The sequence below is a fragment of the Erithacus rubecula genome, assembly GCF_903797595.1.
Source record: "Erithacus rubecula genome assembly, chromosome: 2".
Lineage (NCBI taxonomy): Eukaryota > Metazoa > Chordata > Aves > Passeriformes > Muscicapidae > Erithacus > Erithacus rubecula.
The window spans coordinates 29,118,275-29,145,618 of record NC_136685.1 but is presented as its reverse complement, the minus strand read 5'-3'; the positions used below and the strand labels follow the sequence as shown (position 1 = coordinate 29,145,618).

The window sequence follows — 27,344 nt, the reverse complement described above, 5'->3', positions numbered from 1 at the left end:
TTTGTTTTATTGACCCATAGCAGCCAAAAGCAGCACTCATTTCATGTGTCTGTTCTCAGATGCAGGATCAGCATTGCTCTAAAATCAGTGTTTTCTGTACATGCATGTTGCATATCTTCCCTGGCATTCACTGCATTTTAATTTGCATTTGTGTTGCCCTTTCCAGTATTAAAAGCTGTTTTGCTTGTTATTTAGTGTACTTTCCTGAGACTGGCACCAGGTCAGAACATCTGTAATCCTTTGTGCAGCCCTGTCATACCCATGCCATTATTTTCAAAGCTGTGTCTTGTCAGTCTTGTAATTATTATTTCAGGCAGAAACAGAGCTTCATTCTTCTGGGATTCAGGTAGAATCATAGATGGTAACTGCCTTGAGTATTAAAAGACAGGTAGGTTGTTTTATCCATAGCCAGGTGAGGTAACCAGAGGTTGTTTGCTCGCCTACTACACCAGGAAAGCAGGTGCATAGAGATCTAGCTGTGCTGGTGCCTCAGTCTCTCTGCCCTTACCTTGCCAAATATCCCTCCTTCCTGGTAAAACTGTAATGTGCAGAAGAAATCAGGATCCAACACAGAGACAAAGGTGCTTGAGACACATGTAGTTCTATTACATGGGAGGCAAGTGAGTCAAAATTGCCTTCTCTCTCATGTCTTGACCTGACTCACCCCCTAGCAGCCAGAAACATGATTTTCCCCCATTGCTGTCCTAGCTAAACACATGTGTAAGAGCCTTGACTAGGCTCTGAAGACCATCTGACAGAAAATAAACAATGTGTTTGGATTTAAAATAAAGAAGTGGTTCTGAAAAACAACATTGAACAGATTCAAAATGGCTTTTATAAGTGTTGCAGGGACATAGTAAAGACTGAACATAAATGGTAAATTATATTTTCCTTCTTTGTCTGTTAAATATGTATGACTGTTCAACTATACAGCTTATCAGCTCTAGAATTCTCAAGTTTCATTACATTTAGCTACAGTTTTTTTTTTTTTTCATTAGCAACAAATGAAAACATATCTTTGCAATCACCAAAGTTATAGAGAGAAAAGACCTATTAGGTCAGTATGTTCATCTTCCTGCCATTGCAATTATTTTCTATTGCATATTTATTTATGCTTCTCAAATCTCATTTTATATTCCATAAATAGTAATTTCATCATTTCCATGTGGAAAGTATTATGGAAATGAGTGTTTCTTGCTGTGGAAAATAATCAGAGATATCACAATATAGCGAAACAAGGTATCCTAATCTTCCCTTTAGTCTCTTTTATACACATTCATCATTGTAAACTAGTAGAGCTGGAAAATGCAATGCTTTTTGTTAGTCTCCAGGAACTCTGCAGGATATTAATGGCTTTTTGTTCACAACAAGACTGGGTACAGTTGAGTAGTGCTGAAGAACCTGCTGGCACACAGACTCAGTGTACTGCTAGCAAGGGCTGCTTTGTGCACTGCTCTGATCCCTGCTGGAGGCCGTGGATGGGCAGGACTGATCCTGACTGGGTCCAAGGCATGTTGTGCACACCTTATGTCACCACTCTACCCATCTGTTCCCTACTCACCCAACACTGTGTAAATGCATCAAGCAGCTTTTCCTTACTTTCCCTACTCCCTCAGTTGGTCTTTCCTGACAGAGAGCTTGTGGAGTAAGAGGGGATGGAACAGGCAGCACATGGACTCAGTTTAGGAGGCTTTGAGAGCAGATTGAGAGCTTGACATATTACCAGACAGATTTGCTTGGTGGGTCTTTAGTAGGACTATATGAAAGTCCTGTCTTGTTTGGAAAGGACCAAAATGTTTACTATAACAAGATGAAATTTTGGGAGTTTGTTTGCTTAGAAAGCTGTTTTGAAGAATAAAGTAGTCCTGGAAAAAATGTAAGTAAACAAGGTCAAAACTGACACAGTAGACTTTGAAATTACCAAAATGAAAAATTATAAATAAACCAGTTTTTGTCTTTTTTTATTACAAGGCTGTCCAACCTGAGAGTGAGCAGCATACTTTAGGCTCCTTGCACAGAAAAAAAGCCCCACCCCAAATGATTCCAAAACTGAGAGAGGACCTACCTCTGTAAACCCACAGGCATGAATTAATTTTGTTAATTTCATTTCCCCCTAAAACAAAAGGGCCATTTGTGTCTTTGTTAAACAATCTGTACCCAGGTCAAAGCAGGAAAAAATAATTAGCCTCCCTTACAGCAATTTTTCAAGTTGATGTATCAAGAATGGATTCAACTGTCTGTGTTTACATTTGGGGTCTTTTCATAGTGCGTCATAAAACTATGCAAGCGCCTTCTGCCTTTGCCTGCTTCTGTACACCAGCATGAAAGGAAAACCAGCCTTCACCCTCCCTCACTGCCTTTGCAATTCAAAGCTGTTTCTAAAAACAAGCTTCAAAACGAGGCACAAAGTTTCCATATAGGCAGATGTTATCATCTTGAAATTCTACAGTTACTATATAGAGTCTCAGATCCTTCTTCAGATGTTTGCATAGATGCCAGCGTAGTGTGGTAACAGATACTCTGAATAATCAGAAAGAGGTGTATCAGCTACCTGATGAACTGAATTATCAGTCTGTTGATTTTGAGAGATTAAAGTATAGCATATACAGAAGTCTCAGGATCATGGCATATTACTGCTTTACAGGTGTCAAACAAATGTAGGTTTCTGAAACAAGATGCATGTGTTTCTTGTAATCTTGCAAAACACTAAAATTTGCAGGGAGATGGGGGAGATTCATGGCTAATTGATGGCAAGTGGAGATTCTTACTCTCAGCCTCAGTGGTGACTTGAGTTGTTTTTCTAGTAGGCCAGGCATGCAGAGTGAAAGTTGGAGATAATATAAAAATTTGAGTCTCATCATTTAAATAGTACATGTCTTAAACAATCAAATCTTGCACCTTTGTTCTTCTTGTTAAAACATTTCTGTGGATAATACTGTGGAGAAAGTCTCCCAACTATATCCTTCACATTTGGTTGCTTTCCATTTGAGCTGATAATGACAAAGACTACCAAGCAAAAATGTAGATGATCCATTGAACAATCCAGTGACTCCTTAGAAAATGAGCTCCATTAATTTAATATTAAAATGTGAACTCAATCTTAAGGAATTTGACAGTATGAAGAATGATTATCCCTTGCCAGGACAAGTGGCAAGGTGCACCTGGAGCCAAGAGTTATCCAATCTGTTTAAAACACAGCATCACAAAGAAGCATTTTTGACACCAAAGTCAATGGATTATGCTGACTGTTCCTAATGAGAACATTTTCCATTTGAGGGAATAGGCTTGTTTTGTGGGTGGGTGCCCACTGTGAAAAAATGATTTCTGTCACCTGCTGAAACATTGCTAGCAAGAGATGGTTTTCAGCAGTGACATTTGGGTTGCCAGTTGAAGTGGCTGTGGACATAGGCCTAGTATCTGAATTGTCCTGGGAGGTTGTTTCCAGGCAGGTTAGACAAATGGTAGGAAAAGATGTCTGCAAATGATCTATAAATTGTTTGTGCTAGTAGAAGGTTTTAGAAACAGCCTTACTCACTATCTGTCTTAATTTTACTCAATGGAAAAGGGGAAGGAAATACAAGTAGCTGATATGTTATCACTGCATGAAATTATGTGATAAAAAGCATAAGTTTTTTCTTCATATAATGCTGAGAAAACTTAGGCAAGGGTTTCTGTGTACAGGAAAACATTGTCTTTCCATAGGTTTTTGCAGAAATTCCTTTTGGCTGCTGCCTGTCTGCCTACCTCCCTGCACCCAAGAAGGGTGCTGGAAACTGATGTGACTGTGATGCAGAGACAGTGGGGTAAATAACCTGAGGTTTGCTGCCAGCAGACAGGGAATGCTTGAGCTCTCCTTGCTTGTTGCTGTACACTTCGTGGAGTTCAGGATTTATACTTCAAAATACTCTGGAAGATAAATAGCCCTGGCAGTCTCAAGAGGGTGAATGACACATTTAAACTTTCAATGCAGGTAACTTTGTAAGTTTCAATGCAGTTTGCTACTTTCTTGGAGACTACTTGTTTTAAATTATTTGGGTTATATTTAGTTTACCAGATAGTGGTAGGCAAGGCTATGCACAATTGAATAAATGTAATTATTCTGTTCTTACCAGAAGAAATTTGCAATAAAAGTCATATGACAGTCTCAGGAATATGGAAATGCAATAAAACCCTACATTTTTAAAGGAAATAACTTTTCCAGTCAAGGTGATACATATTCAGCAAAATTGCATCGTATTTTGGATAACATAAAATATCATGGAAAACATCTCTCTTTTCTGTGTCAAATCATGTAACATTTTTAGATATTGAAAAGCTGATAAGAGAACTGAGAAAATGTTTTAATTTAACTAAAATAGTAAGGAAGCATAATATATTAGCATTAGTTATGTAACAAATATAACCATGTAATAAGTTCAACTAACTAATATCATTTTATGAATTGACATGCAGTTCAGTAGTATCCTAACTGAAGAAAACTCCAGTGTTTATTCATTCAGCATTTTCTACTCACCTGATAGCTCTAATGACAGTTTTAAGAGCAGGGGTGAGATCTTCTACGGACACATCACACTGGCACCCTTTGTCATCATAAACATCATCTGTTCCAAGACTGGTGTCAGCTGCAAAAGGCAAGAGCAGACTAAATAAGAGAAATTTAAAAATAACTTCCTTAGTGTTTTCTAACAGCCTGCACAGTGGTTCTGGAAAAAGAAGGACTACATATCAAGCATGACAGATCTCCATCAGTTTATGAACTATATGATGCACTTGTGTGTCTATTTGTGTCATAAAAAGCCTTGGTAGTTTCAGAGTAAATAGTAAAAATTAGAAAGGAAGAATGCCCTGATATTTTTCAAACTAATTAATAGCTGAATATCAGCGTGTTTATTCCTGATGTCCCATGGTTTTTCATCACATTCTCTGTTGTATGGGAAACCAGTGAACTAACAGATGTAATGGCAGAATCAAAAGATGTTAAATTTTTATTATTACTGTTTTACCACTATGGATCAACCTAGCATTGAAGACAAAGGAGAAGATCCATTTCATTTAATAAGCAGACTGTGGAATGACCCAACACTTTATTACAGGTGAAAATAAACCAAAATACTTTTTTACTAAGAATGAATAATTTCTGCCTTAAACCTCAGAGCCATGTAGGTATTTCAGACTTCCTTTGCCATAGGAACTTTGGCCAAATTATTGTATCTATTTACCTAAAAAAATGTGGATCCTTTACCATTTCCTAAACACCACCTCTGCAAACTTGACATCTGGGAATTAGCTAGAAATCTCAGAAATGTCCATTGTACCTCAATAAATAAACAAAACAGGTACTGATGCATGACCAAGTGGTTTACAAGCTTAAAATGTGCTGGAGTGCAAATGGAACAAGAAGGTCAGGGTCATTGATGCCCATACATCATCTAGGTTTCAAAGGTATCTGAACTACAGGAAAATTCTTTGAGGTAGGTGCTTTTCCTCCCAAATAATCTTCAACTACATAAAGTCCAAGGGCCCAGAAGAATTTCACTCAAGATCAGTGTATTTGATCATGTGAATGTCTCTGCTTCATGAGGAAGAGAGTGTAAAATGAGTGACATGAAACAGAGAAAAAAAGATGGGATTCAGTAACCCTCAGTAATAGAGATTTCTTCCCAGTCCTAGGTTACTGCCTACATTAATGCTGTTATTTAAAATAACAGGTTTAGTCATTCAGAAACACTTCAAGTAAATAATTTCAGGGATTTAAATTATAAGCAGATTTGAAGCACAGTCAAACACCAATGATAAACAGGACATTCTTTCAGACTCTTTTTCCTGGAAGACTGCTAATTAAAGATGAAAAATATTATTTGTCACTCAAAAGTGCCTGAAAATGTCATGGTACCTTCTAAATCTAATAGGGATGCCATCTGGGCATAAAAATCTTCAGGAACTGATATTGATGCATTGTTTTCTTCTTCACAGATTTAATGTTCAGTCATATATAATTTTCTTTTTTTTTGATGAGTCTGGCTAGTTTACTACCCCTACCCTTGGGAACTTTTCTTTTTTTTTTTTTTTTTTTTTTTTTTTTGGTTACTATTGCTGAATTCATACGACATTTATGAGAAACATCTGTTGCTTTAAATAACAGGTAAATTCATATTTGACAGATCAACTTAATAAAGAAAGATGGCTTATAACCAGTGTTTAAGTCCACATGAAACAATCAAACGCAAGCATTTAAAATTAAGTTTTAAATTGTAAAAGTGAAATTTTCATACAAAACTTTGAAGTTTCTCCTTCCATGCTATTACTGTAAGTCATGACTACAATGATGCCAGGAGTGTTTTTTTCTTGCATTCTTTCATGAGCTTTGCTCCTGACTTGGCTTATCTTATTGATAAAATATATATCTCTCCACCCATCCTGCCTCAATAACATTTGGATCCCTGGCCAGAAATGTGATTAGCTAAAATAAACTTTATAATTAGTTTGATAGGTATATACACTGCCTAAAGCACCACCTCAGGACATGCTAAGTATTCCACAACACTGACTTTCAAGATATCACATCTGATCAGCCTCTCCAGTTACCTCTCCCAGTGTGGAAATCTCCCAGCTCATTTATAAGTGCCGTATTAAAACCAGAGCTTTTTATGCTGCTGGTATTTCCAGTGACTCTCTAAGGTTTGAATCTATTGAGTTATGCCAGTATAAATTAGGAAAAATACTGCTCAGAATACAAGAGCTATAGCCATCTAAACCCAGTGAAACAGGAGACTCCAACCTGAAAGTTTAAAATAAACATGTTTCTGTATGGTTGTCTCACGGATACAGTTCCTGGGTCCTTTGCCAAGTACAGTGTCATTAATAAAAGGGCTTCCTTACCAAAGTACATCTTTGCAGAACTGTTTTGAGAACTGTGTGGTGCAATTATAGTGTTCCATGTTGCTCCCTTGTGGTTAAAAAACTGCAAAAATTTTAGACAGATGCTGGAAAATTCTTATAAATTTAAGCCAGCTTTAATAAGAGATGCTGCTCCGAATAAATCACCTTTTTTTTTTCTAATATTCCACTGACATGAATTTCCTTCATTATGGCAGACACTACCACTGGTCAATAAAGATGTGAAAAGCTATAGCCTTGTTTGATTCCTATGGGAAACATAAATGTTTCTTTAGAATACTGACCAGACCTGGGAAAAAGTTTGGGAAATGCGTAATAGCAATCTGGAGAAAAAAATCCAGCTTAAAACACCACTGAAATCAAAGTTCATGTTCTTATGAATTTTTCCAGTGGAAGCTCATGTTGTACCACATAGTTACGAGGTGAGATGTACTTGTATCCTTTCTGTCCCTCTCGAGTTCATCGCTGAGGTCAGGGCTGAGTTGGGGTCAGTTTGGCTGCTTTAGCAGCTCCAGCTGTTCAAACCTCTGCCAGCTCCCAGATGGGGCTAAGCTATGTTCTCTAAACTGCTGTCTGTTTCCAGAGAGCGCCCTGCTTAGGCATTAATGGGGTAGCTAGACCTCCCAGTGCCAGTTCATGCCTAGCCCTGCTCACATCTACATCTTCATCCTTCCCCACACTCTTCGTCTGTGTCTTCTGATCTCCACTGGGGGGCTGCACATGGTCCAAGTGCGTTCCACAAGGAACTATGGGCAGCAGATGCTCTGCATGAGCCTGGCTTTGCTGCCAGTCTTTTCCTAGGGTTAGACCTGGTCTCTTCCACAAGCTAACCAGGGTTTTCAAGTCTGTTCCTTGGGCAGCTCAGGAATATGGTCTCAATGATGCCCAAAATGCCTTTTAATACACATTTAGACAAAGCTCTGCATGTCTCCTTAAGAAGGGCTGTCAGTCCACTTGACAATCCAGAGCTTTTTCTAATACCACATATTTAGAATTCAGTGTTTTGATCTTAAACAAAGAATGTGTTTATTTCCCAACTGATGAGGCATCTGCCATTGTCTTACAATCTCTGACATTATTTACTTTGGCCTACTGTCTGGTCTTTGACGCTTTTTAATTTCTTCCTCTTTCTTTCTGGACAATCTTTGATTTAATCACACAGCAAAGCAGCAATTACTGAGAAATAGAACAGCCATGCACAAGTCAGTAAAATTGTCTTGATATTTCCTTCTTTTCCACTGTATTTATGCATTTTTCATGCAAAATCTAGTCATTTGTGATCACCACGAATGTGCAAAGAAATTAGGCTGTTCTAAAACATATATGTCACAAAAAAATTTATAAGTTGTAGCTGCATTTCATATGGCTCTGTGCAAGTTATTCACAAGGGTTGATTTATTGTTTTCGTAAATATTTTATGTCCTTTCTTAGAAGTGTTTTCTGTTGTTTAATAACATGCTTTGGCATTGGGAAAACTGTGATGTTGCTCTGATCACTCTCATAGCTCCTAGCTTTCAGTGTTAATAACACATAAGTAACTATCTGCCTGTTAAACTGAATCTAAAACACTTATTTTTTGTTTTCTGGGAACAGCAAGTATGCTAGCAAAAACAATCCAGCATTAATAAGTGTGTGTACCAACACAATGAATAATCCTATGGAAGTGCTTCTGACATAGTGACTGGTACGGTGATCCCCTTTGACTCGTGTTTTGGAAGCCTTCAAAAGCACTTAGATCTTACTCTGACTGTGAAGGAGGTAGTTAAGGTTCTTCATGTGGGTTATATAAATAATTTTGCTGAGGCTGAGAACCCATCTTCTCACAGAGCCACCTCTGTGGACCTCCCACTACTAACAAACTGTGGACACAATTCAGCTAAGCCTTTTTCTCAGGTCTGAGTCTTTTTCTCAGTGCAACTATCTCAGCTCCAGCCAGGATTTTTCCCAGGCTAGAGACTTTTCTTTACTGTAAACATAAGACAAAGAATCATAACAGAGATAAACACCTGCTAGACCCATGGGAAAGCCAGGGAGAAGAGGTGTCTCTTTCTCCATCCAATGAACTGTCTGTATTTTGTTTTTCATGAAGTACCTTATTTAAAGCCATGGCTTCCTTCAATAAGTTGCTCTTTCTTGCACCAAGTAAGAGAGTTCCTTGTTGCTGTTTTCTCTCGCTGCTCCATAACCCTTCATACAGCAACAAGAACCAACCCATAGAAAACCAGTAGAGCATGTCAAGACCTCAATAAGTGCCTGAAGTTGATAGCCTGTACATGACTTGCATTTATTCATGTTACAGCACAGTGTTGTGTTGACTTGGTTAAAAATAGACTAGTTTGGAAAAAAAGTGTCATTTATTTTCACTGAAATGTATGACTGAAGGTGAAAATTGGATAGTGGCCTAATTTTCATTGGTGCCGAGTTACTTTGAGCCACAGTTTTGAATTATTGTTATCCAAATGAAAAGTGTAGGTTGGGGACTGAAGTCCAAGCAATTCATAATGCAGTTCCACAGCCTGTTCTGCACCGTGTTCAGCAGCCTCATGTGAGTGCAGAACTGCTCTGGCTGCCCAGGGCAGCAGCACAGGTCAATGTGACAAACTCATCTCTGCACTCATTTTCTGTGTGAGCGGTGAGAAAGAAAATGAATTGGTAATTCAGTGCATCTAACTTCTGGGCAAGTAAAATTCAAAGCTTTTGGGGAACAGATTGTCCCTGCAGGAGTCACCAATACATAGGTCTTCTGCAGCAGGGGGTCCAGGCAGCTGCTTTATCATGAGACTCTGAACTGCCTCAGTCTTATATGGCTACTGAGCTCAGATGAACTCTCTTGCTCAAGAAGCAATGCCAGCAGCTTAATACTCTCATTATTTGTTCTTCCAGCCTCCTTTGTGAGCAAATAGAGCCTCTGCTGTGCTGCTTTATGTAATGCCTAGGATGTCTGGAAGGTAGGTGTATTTCACTCAACTTTATCCTGCCTTTGAAGTACTTTCTTCACTATGTGCTTTTACTGTGGTAAGTTAAGGATTTAGCCTACATTCTCCAAAAAATGGAAATATCCTGTACATATTTTATAGTATTTCCACAGATGTTATAAGGCACAGAATGTTTCACAAAATCTCAGTTACTTTTTTCCCCTCAAAAATTATTATATGTACAAACATCTTGATGGTTTATGTTCATGTGATTCATGCAATTTCCCTTTATAAAAATGAAATGTGTCTTAGCCTAGTGCCTTTGTTTAAATATGTTTAATGAAATTTCTCACCTCTTCACAAGCTCTCATTGTTTTCCTGCTTGTTGAACCATGAATGCAAAATCCCTTCACTACCCCATAACTGATTTTTTTTCCAATTTGCTTTTGCTTTAAAATATCAACAAGCTGACTGTCTCTCTCAGTACATAGTTCACTTACTTTGTTTTACTTTGATTGCTCACTAAGTTCCATAAGAAAAATCAACTGAAGAAAGCAACACTAGTTGTGATGGAGCTTAATCACATACTTAATAAGAATGCCCAAAGCTCCCCCAGAGCAGGAAAGGCAGCAGCCCATGTTTACATGCTTTCCAAAGCAGAGGCCAGCCAGAAAAAGGAGGCCCAAGGGAGAGAATTATGTATTTATTTCCTTGATCTCTGGAAAAAAAAACCAACCAAAGGAAAGGCTTTCTTCTAATCAAGAAAGAAGGAAGAAGGCAGAACAAGTACTTCCGTGATATTCACATTAGATATTTAATACTTATCTAGAAAATGATGCCAAAATCCCTGGTAGTAGACAACAGTGTTCAAGTGGAAAAATTAAGAAAGAGGGAATAAGACTGAGAACATTTAAAAATATTGTTAACAGGGAGCTTTTATGAAATGGTTGCCATTTCCATGCTAGAAAGAAATTTCTCTGTAAAGAAAGGAAGCTGGTGCCTCCTGAAAGGAGGAATATTTTTGCACAGGCTTGTAAACTGTGCCTTCTGCCAAACCTGAACCTCTACTCTGCTGGCAGTACAGATGGAGAGTTCAGTTGTGCTATATCAATAGCTCATTCCCTTTCTTCTGAAATAGACAAAGCATTCCAGATGGGGAGAAGAGGACATCATTGGGAACTGCAGTGCAATGTGACACAGAGTATCGTAAAGAATATCTCTAACAGAATTATATTTGTTAAAGCATTTCTGAAAATCCTTTGGTTTGGCTGAAATGGAAGATAGAATTGGTGGAAAGTTTTTTACATTTTCTGGATATAATGACATAGTTTTCTTTCTCTGTAAGCACAATTTTTTTAAGGTCAGAAACCTAATTTATATGTTATCACATAATGCAAGCAAGTTCCAAATATCTAAAATTCTAGCATTGCCTTATAACAACTCTCAGTTATCTTTAGTTATTATTTGACTTCTCAAAAATTTCTGCACTGGCAATATTTCATGGAACAGCTCCCACTACTTAATTAAAAAGGAATCCTTTTAATTTTGAATGATGATATGGAGGACCAGGAGACTTTCTAAAAACAATTCATTAAATGCACAATAATTATGCTGTTAGGCTGATATTATGAATAAGTAGCAAATTAGCCAGCAACTTTAGATGGCCATGTGAGAAAAGTAAAAGAAGGTGACTCTAAGGCTTTAGTGTATTTTTAGATACACATTTCTGTTATTTTATATATACTACATCCAAGAAGAAAAAACGGTAAAATAAATTTCAGATACATACGATAGTATCTGGAACTGTAGACTAATGAGCTAAATGTCACATTTAATTGACTGTGTCCCTGCAAGACCTTGTAGCACACATCACTTGTCTTATATTGTCTTATATTCCATAAGGTCCTCAGAGGTCCTGTGCCCTGGGAGATTTCCAGGAATTGTTGTTGAGGGAGGTCATAGACAGGGGCAAAGGGCTAGAGGATGGCAGCTGTTTTAGATTCAGGTATCTACAGGCTTGTCCTATATTTTAAAAAGCCATGAAGGATTTCCTTAGTAGTGTTTCATAAAAATAAAACTACTCCTCAAGTGCTTCAGATTTGGTGCAAGTGGATTGCATGTGGTTGGGAAGCTTTATGTGCATCCTCTCAAAATTAGCTCTAATCTCATTTTTAAAGTTTCACTGAAGATGAGGGTATCCAAAACTCATGCAAATCATACTTTTGTGAGATGGTCTGCTGCTGTTCCTCACAGAGGTAAGCTTAGTAATCATTCATCTGTGACCACTGAGTCCAGTGAGCAATGGTGCACAGCAAGTTCTTCAAGAGGTATCATAAAGAAGGAGACTAAATTGTGGACTCATATGGCCAGGATATTGGTTGGTATAAACTAAAATAATGCCTCAAAACCAATGGCCTGTACTAATTTACATGCAAACGTGTCAGAGTTTAGATCAGAATGCCAGATCTTCCTAGTTAATTACAGTGACAATGGTAAAAAATGAGAGCTCTATCTGCTCTATGGAAGGCAATAACAAAAAAATAAATCTCTTGTCTAGCACAGATTGATATGTTGCTAATAAATTTCATTCAAACTTTGACAACATTCAGTTTTACCTCGAATCAGCAAATTTAAGCTTATATGTAGGATGTAGAAGCAACCCAACTAAGGACTTCTGCCACATCAAGTGAACCATATCCAAGGTCAAGCTGTTTATGCTACTGAAAGGAAAACTTGTTATTTTTGCAATACATAAATTACATGGTAGTAACTGAGGACACGGGGGATGAAATGCACAATTGCATTCTTTCCATGGCTCTTATAATATACTCTACCCTGAGGATTTTGTGCAAGTACTCTGTAGGGAATGAAAGGCTAGAGGTCATGTGAGTGTATGATGTTTGGGGATGGTGCAAGAAATCAAATATTTCCTTAGAGAGTTCTTTTTAATTAATCAAATGAAATATGTTTGTAATATCTCCAGTGCTGAATGCTTTTGATGTTTTATTAAAAAAGCCACATAATGTCTCTAGGTTACAGTAAAGGCACAATAACTCATTTCAGAGGCTTAGAAGAATGGGATGGTAAAAAAACAATATAATGGGGTATTTTTGTCCCTCACAGAAAACTGCATCCACAACATAATATTGATTCATTAATTCAGCTGTGATGGTACAAGACTGGAGCATGATTTAAGCAGAAAAGATTCTGTTCCTCAGAAAGTAAGGCAAGCAGAAAACTGAACAGGGCAGGAGCACCATTGCAAGGCATGCTATCACCTGCACCATTTACTAACTAGCACAGACTCTGTCATGGGGTTGGCCCTGCTGGTGGCTATTCTCATGTTCTGGACCACTGCCCACAGACACTTTGGCTGCAGCTTCCCTGGTTTTGTTAACAGGGACCAAAGCCATACTGCATGAGGAGGCCTTGGGGCCAGAGGTAGCTCCTGCGCACTTTGTGAACAGGTGCAAATGGGCTGTGAGTGGCTCCAAGGTCAGACAGCACCTTTGCCTGTGTGACATGGCATCCCTTTGGGGAATGCTCTTCCATGAGCCTTTACAATTTTTTTAAATGGGTACTTTGTAAAGCTTCACTATTTGCCATTCTTGATCAGTGAAAATTTCCCTTTTATCTGTCTTATCCTGATAATTCCCTTTTAGACTGATAACAGGGATTGGAAATACAACATTCTGTCACCTTTGTTAATTTGTGCAGAGTCTCCTCTTCAACAAGATTTCTGGAAGTTGTGAACCACATGTCACCAGAGACTGCACATGTATTTAAAAACAGATTATGTAAACCTTGATACTCACTTTCACTCCCTTGCACCATTGTTAAATGACCTAGAAAGCACCTCCAGTCAGGCCACCAAAAACTTCTCTAACCATCAAACCTGTCTCAGGTTCAGATTCCATTTGCAAATGCACAGATTTAACTGAAATCATTACTGCCATTGTCAGACCCACTTTGTCAATGGCAATAAATGACTTATAGGCAGTTTCAGAAGATTAACTAACCATAAATAAAGCCATTTGTGCAATGGTTTTGGCCATATTGTTCTAAGGCTGCTATGCCAAAATCCTCTTGGGAGATACCCATGGCTGGCTTAAGTGTTTTACTTGCTGCCAAGAAATTCTCCTTCTATTATTTTAATATGCAATGAGGGAGTGCTCAAGTGTTTGTTGCTGGGTAGTCTAAGAGGCAAACTCCCACATTTTCAACCAAATTAGCCTTTTGGCTACCCCCATGAGCTCCTGTCTGGACTGGAAACCACCCTTTGAAGCCCAGTTTCTAGTTGTTCATGTTGAGTTTCTCCAGCAGTCTGTTTCTGATGGTTTTGTCCCAGATTCCAGCCATGTCCTTACCAGAACTCAGTCAGCAGTGCAAAGTTTTTGTATTGACCATTTATCTGCCTGAAATCATCCTCATATATCAATAATTTTCCTTCCTCTGGGAGGCCTAACCTTATATATTTGCATATTTTCTTTATTTTCACACAGAATTCAGTCTTTTGCCTATGCAGAACATTTACAAGACCACATTCCATACAGTAAAATGTCTTCTGTCTTCTCTTTTGAAGTGAAAGTTCATAGTAAGACTCTATTTTTTTCACTGATACAAAGTTTTTGACACTGAACTGGGTATCCAGCACTATGTTGTCACGACCCCAAAGGTCTCTTGTAATGTAATTTCTTCTCCCACCAAACACCCTATGGAGATGTAGGAATCACCAGAAGGACGAGCTGTTCAAGGGTACTGTTTTGTGCCCAAGATTTCACCCAGAAAAATGTGGCTTCTAGCTTTGGCTTGATGACTGGCCTACCAAAATTATTAATTATTTGGCTGTGGAATACCTCAAGAAGGAAATTGGAGGATCTGGCAAGCAAGAGATAAGAACAATGTGCTGCAAATTCTGTTTTTTTTTCATCCACTGAAAAATGCAAGATATTCTAAATCAAATACATCATCTTGAGATCCTTTTCACTGAGCTATCAAATGCAGAAAGCATCAAGTTATGAAAGAAAAGAAAGAAAAAGACATCAAGGTTAGTAGTGCCCGACTTTTCCTGCAGAAGTTTGGGTAAGGCAGCAGGGAGCTGTCTCTCAGCAGTGAGTACACTGGACATGTCTCTAATCATACTGGTCCTAGAAGTAGTTGGATGAGATCCCAGAATGGAAACTTGGCATTTGCCTAAAAGCTGGAGACAATGGAAGCTGTTCCTTCTGCCACAGATGAGAAATTGGTTGTATCTGTTGGCCCCAGTTCATAAGGGTGGACTGATAGGTGGAAATCACTGACCAGGAAACAGGCTGATCTCACCCAGGCTGAGCGGGAAGATCTTCAAGGGTTTGCACAAAGCAATAAGCGCTCTGCTGTTGTTACTGTCTTTTATCTACAGATATACCCAAGGTGCTGTTTATGCCACCTTTTCCCTGAGAGGGAAACAATCAGAAGCAGCACGATCTGCTTGTGCACATCGTTGTTATTGATGACAATATGTACAGGGCAAAATAGGGGACATGCTGAGGAAATGCCTCTATGATAAATGGGCTGATGAAAAATGAAACAGGTGCTTCAGTGAGCTGCAGGCTGCAGAGCTGGGACAAAAGTGAGCTACTGATACTCTGAGTATCACTGCTCAAAAATTACTTTCTTCTTAGGTCACTTCCAGGCACAGTGTGAGTTACAGGGATTTAACCTATGAAATTACTTCTGATGCGATTTGGGAAAGATACTTGTGCTTTATAAGTGATTATGTAGTGATGCCTAGAGAGGCTGGTCTGGAACAGAGACTAGACAGTTAAATGACCAAAACAGGTATTTATTGAAAGGCCTTAAAAGGATACATCTTGAGCCGTACAAGAGTCTGGCTAGGGCTACACCCAGGATAGATCCAAGATGGATCCAGGTCACGAGTTTTTACACTTTTGGTTCATCTACATATTGGGAGTCAATTGTTCAATTAAAGCTCCAGGTCATGAAGTCTCAATCCCCTAGCTTGCCTCCCTCTCTTCACTGTTGTTTCTGCTTTTTGGGTACCAGTTGTCCTTGATTCTCAAGCTGGGAAGGGATTGTTTTGTCTAACTACCCCATGAACAGAACTTACTAACACCTAATATGTGTTACATACCAGGGATCAGAGAATCTGAAAAATATAAAAGCTAGAACCCAAGGCATCAATAGGATGCCTAAATTTAGGCAGGGTATCTTCAACCACTGTGCTACCTAGAGCATTTCTCAGCTCCCATTGTGGCCTTGTGTCTGTCCTTCACATCAGCGTGAGACCCAGGCTAGGTCACACAGCCCCTGTGATACAGCTGCCATGGGACATAAGCAGATAGGAGTGGATAGCAATGGATAGTGGAATGGAACAACCTGGATAGTATCCTGATAGCTGATACACTCCAGCAGCTCACTGTACCACAGGCAAATTCAGAATTTATGTGTCTGAGACATCTCCATGGGGGAGGGCTATCCTGAGATGATGACCTTAGCAAATACCATTGGTTTGTCTTGGTTACCCTCCAGGAAATGTTTATTTATCCAGGCTTTTCCTAAAGAGATCTCTTTTGTAGAACATCCTCACTGGGGCATTGCAGTTCAATGAGTATTTTGCAACCTACATGTTTGTGCAAATATGTGCTCTTAAAAAGGAAGCAACATCAACATCGCCCTTCTGTCTAATTAGTCTTACCACAATTGTTGGATGTAGCATGCATGATTAGCATTGTAGAAAGAGGTTGTACCTTTCCCATTCAGGCAGGGTCACTGCATTCTGTGGTAATCAACCAGTTTGTTCCCCTTGTTTTTTACATGGAAGATACCACAAGAAAGAACAAAACATTCATAGATTGGTAAATATGGGAATGGAGAAATCCAAAACAGAATCCAGTGGGATACAAATACCCCCAGAGCTATATAAGTGCACCTTTCAGTCCTGGACCCATCCCATACAGGGGTTAATTTTACCTGGCTCCCTCAGCTCCTGCCTGTCAGTGGGCTGCTGTCACCCAATTTGGTGCTCCTTGGTTAGAGTCACTGGCTTTATTTTGGCAAGCTTTGTCAGATGAAGATCCTTGCCTGAGAACTGGTTAATTTAACAACAAATTGGATTTTAGCTAGAGAATGGACCAACATAGGAGGCAGCTTGAGGGAAAAGCTGGGCTGCCTGCTGCAGGTTCAACAAGACATTTTCATCAACATCCACCTCTTTATATTTTAGGAGTGCTTCCTACATCTGAAATACCCTATAGAAAGGAATACATAAAAGCAGTAACAGTAGTTTTGTTTGCTAAATCTATCTGCCTTATCAAGCCAGATACGTTAAAGCACCCAGTAGTGTATCCCTTGGTGGCAGGTGATTGCATCAGCAGTGCAGGTACTGGGACTCCTCTGCCTGGGGGAGCCAGTTCTGCACAAGCTGTGCTCTCAAAGGCACAGACAGTGCTGACTGTGCTGTGTGTACCACCAGCAAGAGGCAGCAAGTTCGGGCAGCAGCTGAGCTCAGGAGAGGGGCCATGACAGAGGAGCTGCTGTAGCCAAACCCCTGCATTTAGTCCACTGTGACTTTTCATAGTGACCACTTTTTCCACCAGTTGCTCCCCATGCACTACTGACATGATTTCTTATTAAAAAAACAAATATATCCTGTTATTTGGCACACTATAGCAACTCTTTCTGCCTTTCTAAAATGCGTACAATCCCTGTGCAGGTGTGCAGGAGTGTGAGCAGGCTGGGAGCAGCATGCAATGGGTGACAAACTCCTACCATCGACCACGGGTTTGGGCTGGGAGCTCTTGAGCCGCAGCGAGGGCCGGAAGCGCGTTCGGTCGTTGAAGCTCCAGCTCTTCTGCACTTTGGTCGGGCTGCCTTCGGTGGCAATGTCAGCACTCGGCGACCGGCGATCTCCCACTGAGGATTGCCTGTTTTTAATGCTTTGACCTCGGGGGCTGGCCATCCGGACCCGCTCCTTGAAACTTAGCTTTTGGCTGTGAGAGAGAGAAATGTATTTTATTTCATAGCTACTTCAATCCATTTATTTTTTCTATGGTATGATTATTGAAAATAATGTGTAAAAAATCTCACTGGTATGAATCTGTTTCTTACAATTTTTTTTTCATTGAATGTATTTCATTTGTGAATGGAACTGATTTGATGTAATTGTTTTTTGATAGAAGCAATAGCATTGGCAGTCTATCATACAGTACAGAATAACCTTCTAAAGGAAATTAAAAATAACAAATAGAAACAATTTCACCTAATTATTATACATTAATCTCTATGCTGTTTTTTCTATTCCTTGAACTTGAAATAGTTTTGTTTCCATCTTAGTCAGCCAAGCTCAGTGTATTTATGGCCGTATCTTTAGATAAACAGAATCAAAATGTGTTTTATTGTTACTGCATGCCATGTAGTGCTGTCTGGTTTGGGGTTTTTTTTAAGCAAGCAAAAATTCTGTTAGTGTATATTCATGCTTTTTCAGGATTTGGCACTTCCAACATTTCATATGCATGATTAGTGATCACTCATATCCAGAATTCCTTGTTAGAGCACTTATTTGGACAAGACAAAATCAAAATCAATAAAATATCCAAGAAACAGCATGATGACTGATTAATGGAAATGTAATGATGTGCTGTGTGCTCTCTGAAGTCACTGCTGCAGATGCAGCTGGGAGCTGACTATGCGGGTGGTACTGCACGTGGACAGGTACCAGAGCCCAGCCAAGCTTGTGACTGTGTCTGCTGCATCAATGGTGACCCTGTGGTCTTGTGGTTGACCAATTGTAAGGGTTTCTTTTCCCCCCTGCTGTGCTTGTAATCCTCCCCTCCACCCAGCTAAATGTGGGATTTGTCGATTTTCTATTTCCCAGTGCTTAAATACCTTTGTCCAAACATATCTGATGAACATCCTGTGATCACTATGACTATCTGCAATGTCTTTTCATTATTTAACATTTTTGTTTGTCCCTTCCTGTAGCAGAAGTCACAAAGGGGAAACAGAGAAAGAATCTGACACCAAGGTCTGAAAGCCTTGTTTCACATGCAAGGTTAAATTCAATTGGTTGAGCAAGGAATGGTCACCTTGATCAGTGGTCCTGGTCTTTCAAGAGGAAAGATATGGGTCAATTCATGTGTCTGTTCATGTTATGGTGTTACTGGGACTTGCAGTCCTACTGGTGTAGGCTTTGCAGGGGGAGCTTTTAACACACCTTTAGCAAAGACTATCTACCTGAAATTTATGATGGTTTTTGAAGTTAAGACACTTTCTAGTTCTCTCAAGGTCTATGGATTTAATTTCAGCATGCCCATAGGACATTTTGAACAGAAACAAATCCTGCAGATAATTAACTAATGCTAATATGGACTTTGTGGTTCTTAGATGCTTAACCTACTGCACTCTGAAAATACAGTGTTAATATATAATCATATGAAATGGAAAGTAGTTATAAACCTCTCTGGCTGTGAAATGTAGAGATAAACATATCTTTGTCCATGCATAACAAAGCATAGCATTTCAGTCTGAATACAAACATCAGTGAGAGCAGAAAGGATGCAGTTTGTTGCAGGCAAAACACATGCTGGGATGCTTATAATGCAATAATTTTCAAGAATACTAAAAAATGAGCACATCAGTAGAAAGATTATAAGATAAATTGATATCTATATGGCATGTTGGATTACTTGAAAGAACACCTTTCTGATAATTTCTCCATGTAATCTCATTTCCTTGCCCAAATAAGCATTTTTTGAAATAAGTACATCACAGTGATGAAATGTTTTCTATTTCCATTGCAAATTGTTACCCAGTGCTGTGGTATAAGCAATACAAAAGACCCAGAGAACCTAGCATTTGAAAGAAGAGTGAGTTCCAAAATTTAACTTTGAATACAAATTACATTTCAAGACTGAATTATATTTCAGCTCAGGAATCTTTTGCACTGTACAACAATGAAAATATAAACTGTAAAATATTTATTAGCCACATTATTGCATTGTCATATTATACAGAATGAGGAAGAGAATCAAAACTGTTTTCTTATTACAGATATTATTCCTACAAGTGTCCCCCTTTTTAATAACTTCCCTTATGGCCCAAATTGTACTTTGAAACTGAAAAATTGAAATCAAATGAAGCTGCTTTTCCCCCCCTCAAATATTAGCATAAAAAATTAGTTCAGCTCTCATCCTGCTGAACTAATAAAATGAAAGGAAAATGGATAAAATAGTCATAAAAACTAACTATATATATAATATTTTTTATAATCACATTAACTCCAAAATAAAAGTGAAAATTTAAAACCAAAGTCAAAACAACACATGTTGTTCTGTCAATTAATTTGTACTAATGAAAGCACTGGATGTCTTTAAATGATTGCTAGACATGGTTATTTCATTTATAAAAGCTGAATGGTATACAATGACTGACTACTTAACCTGAATATCTTTAGTTCTCCAAATCAAAGCAGTGAGTCAATGGTGAAAGGAACAGTAGAAACAGTAGTAGTATTTTATCTGTACTATAGACATTTTTCAAAAGTGCAATGCTGAGAATGAAAATATTAATGTAAACTTCAGAACTTATACTTAAAAAATAAAATCAAATCTGCTTTGTAGCAATCACAATGTACTGGCATGCCAAGGGTCCATGCAGAGGGTGCTGCATTGTGAAGAGAAACACAGCCCCTGAAGGAAGCAATTTGAAAACTCTCTTTTGCATCTTGAGATGCATACCCAGAGAGACTAGTTAGAACAGTTCTTTGCTTCTTGGATCCCTGTTCCTAGCTTGAGACTGGTAGGAAGTGTTCCTGAAGTCACTGGGTCCTTCTCAGCACAGGCATAAATGGTGTGATTGACAGTGGAGAAGAAAGGTTGGGAGAGGAAAGCTTGTATTTGGGAACACACTGTCATGGGGCTCTTCTGTGCATGATAAATACCAGATCATGAAGGAGGAACTGGATCAGAGCACTTTCAGCATACCCTTACCAGGGCTTTTCTTTAAGTGAAAGCCCCTTTCCTTATAGGATAAAGCCTAGTTACTGGCTCTGGATTCTTTGTTGCAATAGCAGAAGACGTGTTAAAATTACTGAGCCAAGACAATCTTACACCATTCAAGCATCTTTGGACATCCTGCATTCAAATCAACAGCCAGTGACTCCTTTAGTCATTCCTTTATTCTGATTTGATGCTGGTTGTATCAGCACTGGCTTGTGCAAGCTAAAAATCATTCAAATCTTGCAGGTCCTGGCCTATTATGTATTACTCTTTCACCTTTTGTTTTCTCTTTTTACATGATATCCAAAGTAAATCCCTTGAATCCCTTGAAACCTGTTAATGACCATTGGATATTCATGCATCCCCATACGTATTCACAAGCTTTAAGTTAGTTGTTGTCCAAAAGGCAAAAACCATGAGAAAGAAACAGGAAAATAAAATTTCTTAAGTTACTAAATCAAAAATAAATGACAATGATTTGAGAGATCCACAGCTGTCTCCAGTTATCTCTAAATAGATGTGTGTCTGTCAATCATTTCTTGTACTTTATATGACTTATAATTTAGCCCAATTGGCTGACATACATTTTTGCTTCCTGTGACAATCTTCCCTGGCCTGGTCTCTTTGGACCTATATTCTTGCAGGATGAAAGCTGTGGAATGTATTCTTATTGATAACACTCCAGATTTGAAGTATCTTTTAGTGGAGATCAATTACAACTGGCAGCTGTAGAAAGGGAAGAAAATTACTTTTCTGTATTTGTCTGCCTTCTGAAAGGTCAGTTGTAGGATCTTATGACTCGTTCCTCTATTGCATGCCCCAGACACTCACTTCACTAGGATAGCAAATGACTTTCTAGTTTTCATTTCTTCATTTTCAAATTCTGCCTTTACCACCTTTGATTTATGAAGGAATAGGTGTGTAGGGACACTAGAGGTCACTGTAGCTTCACTGCAGAGGGAACAATCGCTTTTCTGCTGGTCCAAATGACTACTCTGGATGAGAGTATGTTTTAATAGACAAATGCATATAAACCTTTGCTCACTCTGTCTTCTAGGGACCATCTCTCTATATTTTATTAACTGAGCATCTCTTTCCATCCCAGTCCCACTCCCCCATTTGTCCTGTCACCTTTCTACATTTATGAAGTTAAATTTCTGCTCTGCCTCAGCCTCAGACCTGCAGCATTACTGCTTGCTACTAGTCACAATTTACACCTTGTTTTTCAGCTTTTCATACTGACCCAATTGGTGGAAGCAAGAATAGGAAGAAATTGAAATGAATCAGAAATAACTGGAGGGTCTGAGGGTGAGGAAGAATGCTTTGAGTCTTGAGACAGAAGCTAAAACTGCCAGAAATTATCATGGCAAACAGAAGCAAGCAGATGCACATACTAATTTTTGGCAGTTAACTAGCTATAAATATAGGTGTTGATTCTTACTAAGCCTACAAATACTTTTACTGAAATTAAGCTAAGTTGAACAAATGCAAATGCAATGGATAACATTGTGAGATGTTCAAGACTTTCCCACCAGTCTCATGCTAGGACCATGAACTCAAGAAATTTAGTGTTATATCTCATACCTTCAATAAATAATAAAAAAAATTCAGGCCACAGTATATTATAGTTCAATTGTGAAACAGAATGAGTAAATATTCAGGGTGTTTGTGCATTTTTTCCTTTTCCAAAACAATTTCTAAATGAAGATAAGCTCTTTTGATCCTTATTTTCTGTAATTAGTTTGTACTTCTACTGTCTTTTTAATTATTTTTAATAAGTAAGAAAAACACCTGTGAGATATGAATCACAGGCTTCTCCACTAAGATTAATCTATCTAAGAATTACCATTTTTGGTAAGAGACACAATTTCCACAGAATTCAGCTGAAGCAGATGCTTAATTTCACATGCATTTCTCTACCTTCCAGTACAGGATGCAGGCACATCATCCACAAGCTGTGTCCAAGGGGATTCTTCTCCAGAACAATTGCACATTTTGACTGTTGTAATTGCCTAGCATGTTATAGCTCAATATTCTCCACTAATTATTAAATGGAGAAATCAACTGCTATGGTTATAAAAATCCTCTTGGACTTGGGGAAATGGCTTCACCCAAATATTCAACCTCAGTTTTAGATCTCCACAGGGTAATGCATTCCAAAAGTTGAAGTCTCAGGCAGAGAAGGAGAATGGGGCTTCTTAAAACTGCGGCGTGCTGTGCACTGCAATTGTCTGGCTGGATGAGTTTGAAACCACTGGTGTTGCTGCCATTGCATTAATGGCATTGCAGGCAGCAAGCAAAAAGGGACTTACAAGCACTTAAAAATAAGTAGGAAACATCATTTGGAGAAGTGAGGAAATTTAAAGCACTAAGGAGGGGAAGTAAATGGATCATGCACCTGATGTTAGTTGGCATTCTCAAACATCATGTGAATAGGCAGGATGCTGAATACCTATGTTTCCGAGGGGTGTACATCCTGAAGAGCTTCTGTTTATTACTACAAAGCTTACTAGGAGTGAGGGGAGATAGAGGACTCTGTTACTAAGCATTCCAGTGCTAGATAAGGGGTTAGGTTTTCCACCTCAAGTTAGATTATGCATCATTGGCAATTTCTTTTTTATATGGTGCATGCAGAGTGTTTACATTAAATCTACTTTTAGAAACAGATATGGTATAGGAGGTAAAAGAATTCCATAATATAATTTAGTTGTTTCCCTCAGAACAGGGCTGAGTTTTCCCCTGAAGATCTTATACTGGCAAAACTGCTCCTTATTGCACCAGGGAGAATTGTTGGAATAGGGAATGCATATTCAGCCTCATGACTTACAAGACTAGATGGGTGACATTCATCCTTTGCAGACACCCAGTGCATGTCCTACACACAGTTTGAGACTGATTATGCTCTCCATGTGTCACAGGATTCATCAGTCTTGATCTAGTTTCCTGCACAGGAGCTATTTCAGCCATGTTGTATAACTGACAGAAATAAATATTGTGTGTGCATTTGCACATTAAGATATTAAAATTTTAACATATAGGCTTTTAAAATAACTTGCACAACTCTGGAACTGATTTCTAGAAATATCTCATCTATAGCACGGATATATTAGAGAGGTTGTCTACCAGTACTTCGATAAATGATTAATTAGAATACTTATGTGCAAAATTTTGGGAAATACAACATACATTTTTATTAAAATCAATCTGAAGCTACAACCTCATAAACACAGCTCTCTAAAATGCATAGCAACATTTAGTCACCTAATGAAAGACTGTAGGTCTATACATGACAAAACACAAGAACTTATTTCTGTAAATATGAGTGAATTTGGTAGGAAAAAAGATAATGAACTTTCCCCTAACACAATACAAGTTTTTCTTCACTGTTATTAGAAGGGAATATAGATCAAAGAGCATGTTCAGAATGCAATCCAGTGTACTACTTGTGCAAACACGTCTTCATTTAAAGAGTGAAACGAGAAGAAGCTTTCTTAGTTCAGATAGCATCCCATGCAAGTCACTTAGCATTACAGCAAGAAACAAATTAAATAGTCAAGGACAGTTATCTCAGAGTACATTGCAGCAGTTCTCATTTACATCTTTGCCACAAAAAACACATACACCACATGTATTTTCAGTGATACAAACATACAGTGATATATCAGCATAAAAGCAATAAATAGCCACTGACAAAACACACCTTTTTTTAAAAGGCACTGAGTGGTCTGTAGGGTTTTTACTGTAGAATGTGATCTCAGAAGTTAACTAGTTCAGTTTTACATATACACTAATTTGCAGGAGTGCACATATTAGTTGAGTGTTTCTGAAGGAGCAAATATCTTCCATTCAGTGAAAATAAAGTAAATAAGTCTGGTTAAATTGTTAACTTCTTTTAAAGCCACAATTGTTATCATTAATACAGAGAACATAACATGGTTTTGACAGCTGGGTGTTTTGAGTTTTTGGTTTTTTCCTCTGGTTTCCAGTTATTGTAAGTAAATTTGTCTCTTTTAGTGCTTGCATGTACAACTGGGAATAACCTCTCTCCTCTGCACAAATCCCAGTTTTAGAGGGATGATGCACTTATTCACTGGCAACTTGTGTGTCACCTTTAAAAAAGTCAATTTTAAATGTTGCTGTCGAAAGACTAGGAAATACCACTGGTGAGTGTAAGAAGTTTGAATCAGATTGTAATAATTTAATGAGATCAATATGTTGCTAGCAAGCCTGTGGAGGTAATGTATACAAAAAGTCCCAGAATTGACAGAGCAAATCCTGTCCCCTTGAGTTACAGTGACACTAACAGCAGTTACATGTGCTTGGAGGAAAAGGTTGGAGTCAGGTGCCAGAGGAACAGTTCTGAGAAGTGGAATGGGACATGGGTAATTGATTTGAAGATTTTCATCCCTGACTGAATAACCCAGAAGCATTTGTGAACCACAGGACAACTTGAGGCTGGGTGTATTTCAGGGGCTGATGTGTCATCAACAATTTTTTTCGTGGTTTTTCAGCATTTTCTGCTGGGAGGTGAAGTCTGGTATTCTCTGAGCCTGCTGATACTGCAGTGCCAGCTGCCAGACGCCTGCTGATTCCCATCCCTAAAGAGCTTCTGAAATAGAGTAATTTCTCTTATAGCCACTGAGGCCTTTCCTGTCCCTAGGGATTTGGGCTATCAGCACAGCAAAGACCAGCATTTTCTCCCACTGCCTTAGGACATGCCTCTCCAGAGCTTTATTTACCCAGTGAGGATATCCCTGCCAAGGCTTGTTGCTGCCAGCTGTAGGCAGTTGGTGCTCAGCTGGGATCTAGGCTGGGTGGAAGCCCACCTGTGCTCCTGGCAGTGGGGCTTTCTTCAGCACAGATACAGTCCCCAGAACTGGGCCATGGGGCAGTGCAAGCCATGCAGAAGAAGGTGAGACACTGCAGTTCTGCTTTCCCCCCACCTCCTATGTCCCAAAATGCTCCTTAGACAGAAAATTAGAACATATGGACACATGGCATTGAGGAAGCCTTGAGGATGCTCCTGCAGGGCAAAGGTGACATCCAACAAGCCCCATCAAAGGGTCCTCCCTGCAATGGAGGGCTAGTGGGTTTCTTCACATCACCAAATTAAACTATGTCTGTGACTTCTATTGCAATTCCTGCATCGATTTTATGTCAGAAGCTGGGGCTATGTCCTTGTCCAGGATCTGGGACTGGGGAGGCTGGTCCACTGGCTGCTCTGCCCCTGTTCAAGCTGACCCCCTCAAAGCTACAGCATCTTAGATGTGTTAAAAATAGCCTATTTTTCCCCATAGAAAAACTGGGACAAAGAAGCAAATTTCAGCAGCGTCTGAGTTTAAAAAAATCCAATTTGTGATTATCATCCATCAACAGTTGCAGTTCATTGAACCTACTGTATAGAGCCCAAGATATCTAGAAGCCATTAGGAAGCAGCAATTTCACACATAAAAGAAATAAAAGAAACTACAAACCTGCTAGAAGATTCCCCTTGTTCTTTTCTTCAGGTCAGGGAGTGGGAGGGAAAAACATACTTGTTATGCCGATAGTAATCACATTACTTAGTTACAGATGATGTTATATGTATGATAAACGTAAATGGGCATGTTAATTGGTGTACAACACACACATTACATTGCAACCACAAAAACATTCAAGCAAGACTCATAACTACAATGCTTCTGGAAGAGAAACTTCAGGTTTTTTAACACATGCATAACATGCTTAGTACATACCACTGCAGACTGAGTTGGCAAAGCACTTAGGCAAAATGCATTGCTGACACATATATAACAGAAAGCTGTAGTTGCTTACTAGGTAAGTTATTTCTGGTAAATAAAAAGGTTCCATTTTAGGATAGCACAGCAATATACTTATTTAAAATAAGAAGTAGATGCACTTTTGAGGGACAGTCATGTTTTAGAATATTTTATGTGGGATACAGTTCATTATTTATGTAATTTTCTATCCATCCATTTATACTAATGTTGCTTTCAACCTGTTTGTATATGTAAAATATCAATACTTCATGTAACTTTTAATCTAAAAGCTCCTTTTAGTGTGGAGCACTTTGGAATTATAGTTATGGTAATGGATTACTTACGGCTCTGTTCTTGTCAACTCTTTGAAATTCAAAGATCAGCTTTGGATACCCAGCCAAACTTCTTTTTGGCTGAGCTTTTTGGCACACAATTACCTTTTTACTGTCATGTGGATGTTCATCACCCAGCTTTGAGAGAAACCACTAATTCTCTTGCACTGTCTGCAATTAACAACAGTTAAGATTCTTATCAGAGCTTTCCCATAAGGCTCTTAGCACTCTCCTTTTTGATCTTTATCAAGTGTGTTACTTCCTGATCTGTGCCCCATATTGAATCAGTCAACTTTCTACCTTCTGCTAAACCTTTTACTGAATTATTGAAAAGTCTGGGGCTGCCAGTGCTCTGTGAATTCTCACCCAAACTAGGTTATCAAATATTTCCTGTCTGCCAAACTGTGCAACAGGTCTTTTGAGTCATCTTCCACTGTCTGTATG

General features: G+C 38.7%; 1 protein-coding gene across 4 annotated transcripts in view; it reads right to left on the bottom strand.

Annotated features, from left to right (window-relative positions):
- KCNQ5 (potassium voltage-gated channel subfamily Q member 5) overlaps positions 1-27,344 on the bottom strand; it is a 268,932-nt gene that overhangs the window by 6,636 nt on the left and 234,952 nt on the right. For 2 of the 4 annotated variants that reach the window (XM_079299139.1, XM_079299142.1), the window contains exons 9-12: positions 26,284-26,310; positions 23,262-23,318; positions 17,583-17,803; positions 4,514-4,622 (exon numbers count right to left, since the gene is read on the bottom strand). In XM_079299139.1, the coding sequence (XP_079155265.1) occupies positions 4,514-4,622; positions 17,583-17,803; positions 23,262-23,318; positions 26,284-26,310 (414 nt within the window). The remainder of the gene's footprint in view (positions 1-4,513; positions 4,623-17,582; positions 17,804-23,261; positions 23,319-26,283; positions 26,311-27,344) is intronic. The other 2 variants (XM_079299140.1, XM_079299141.1) reach the window with 2 other exon arrangements.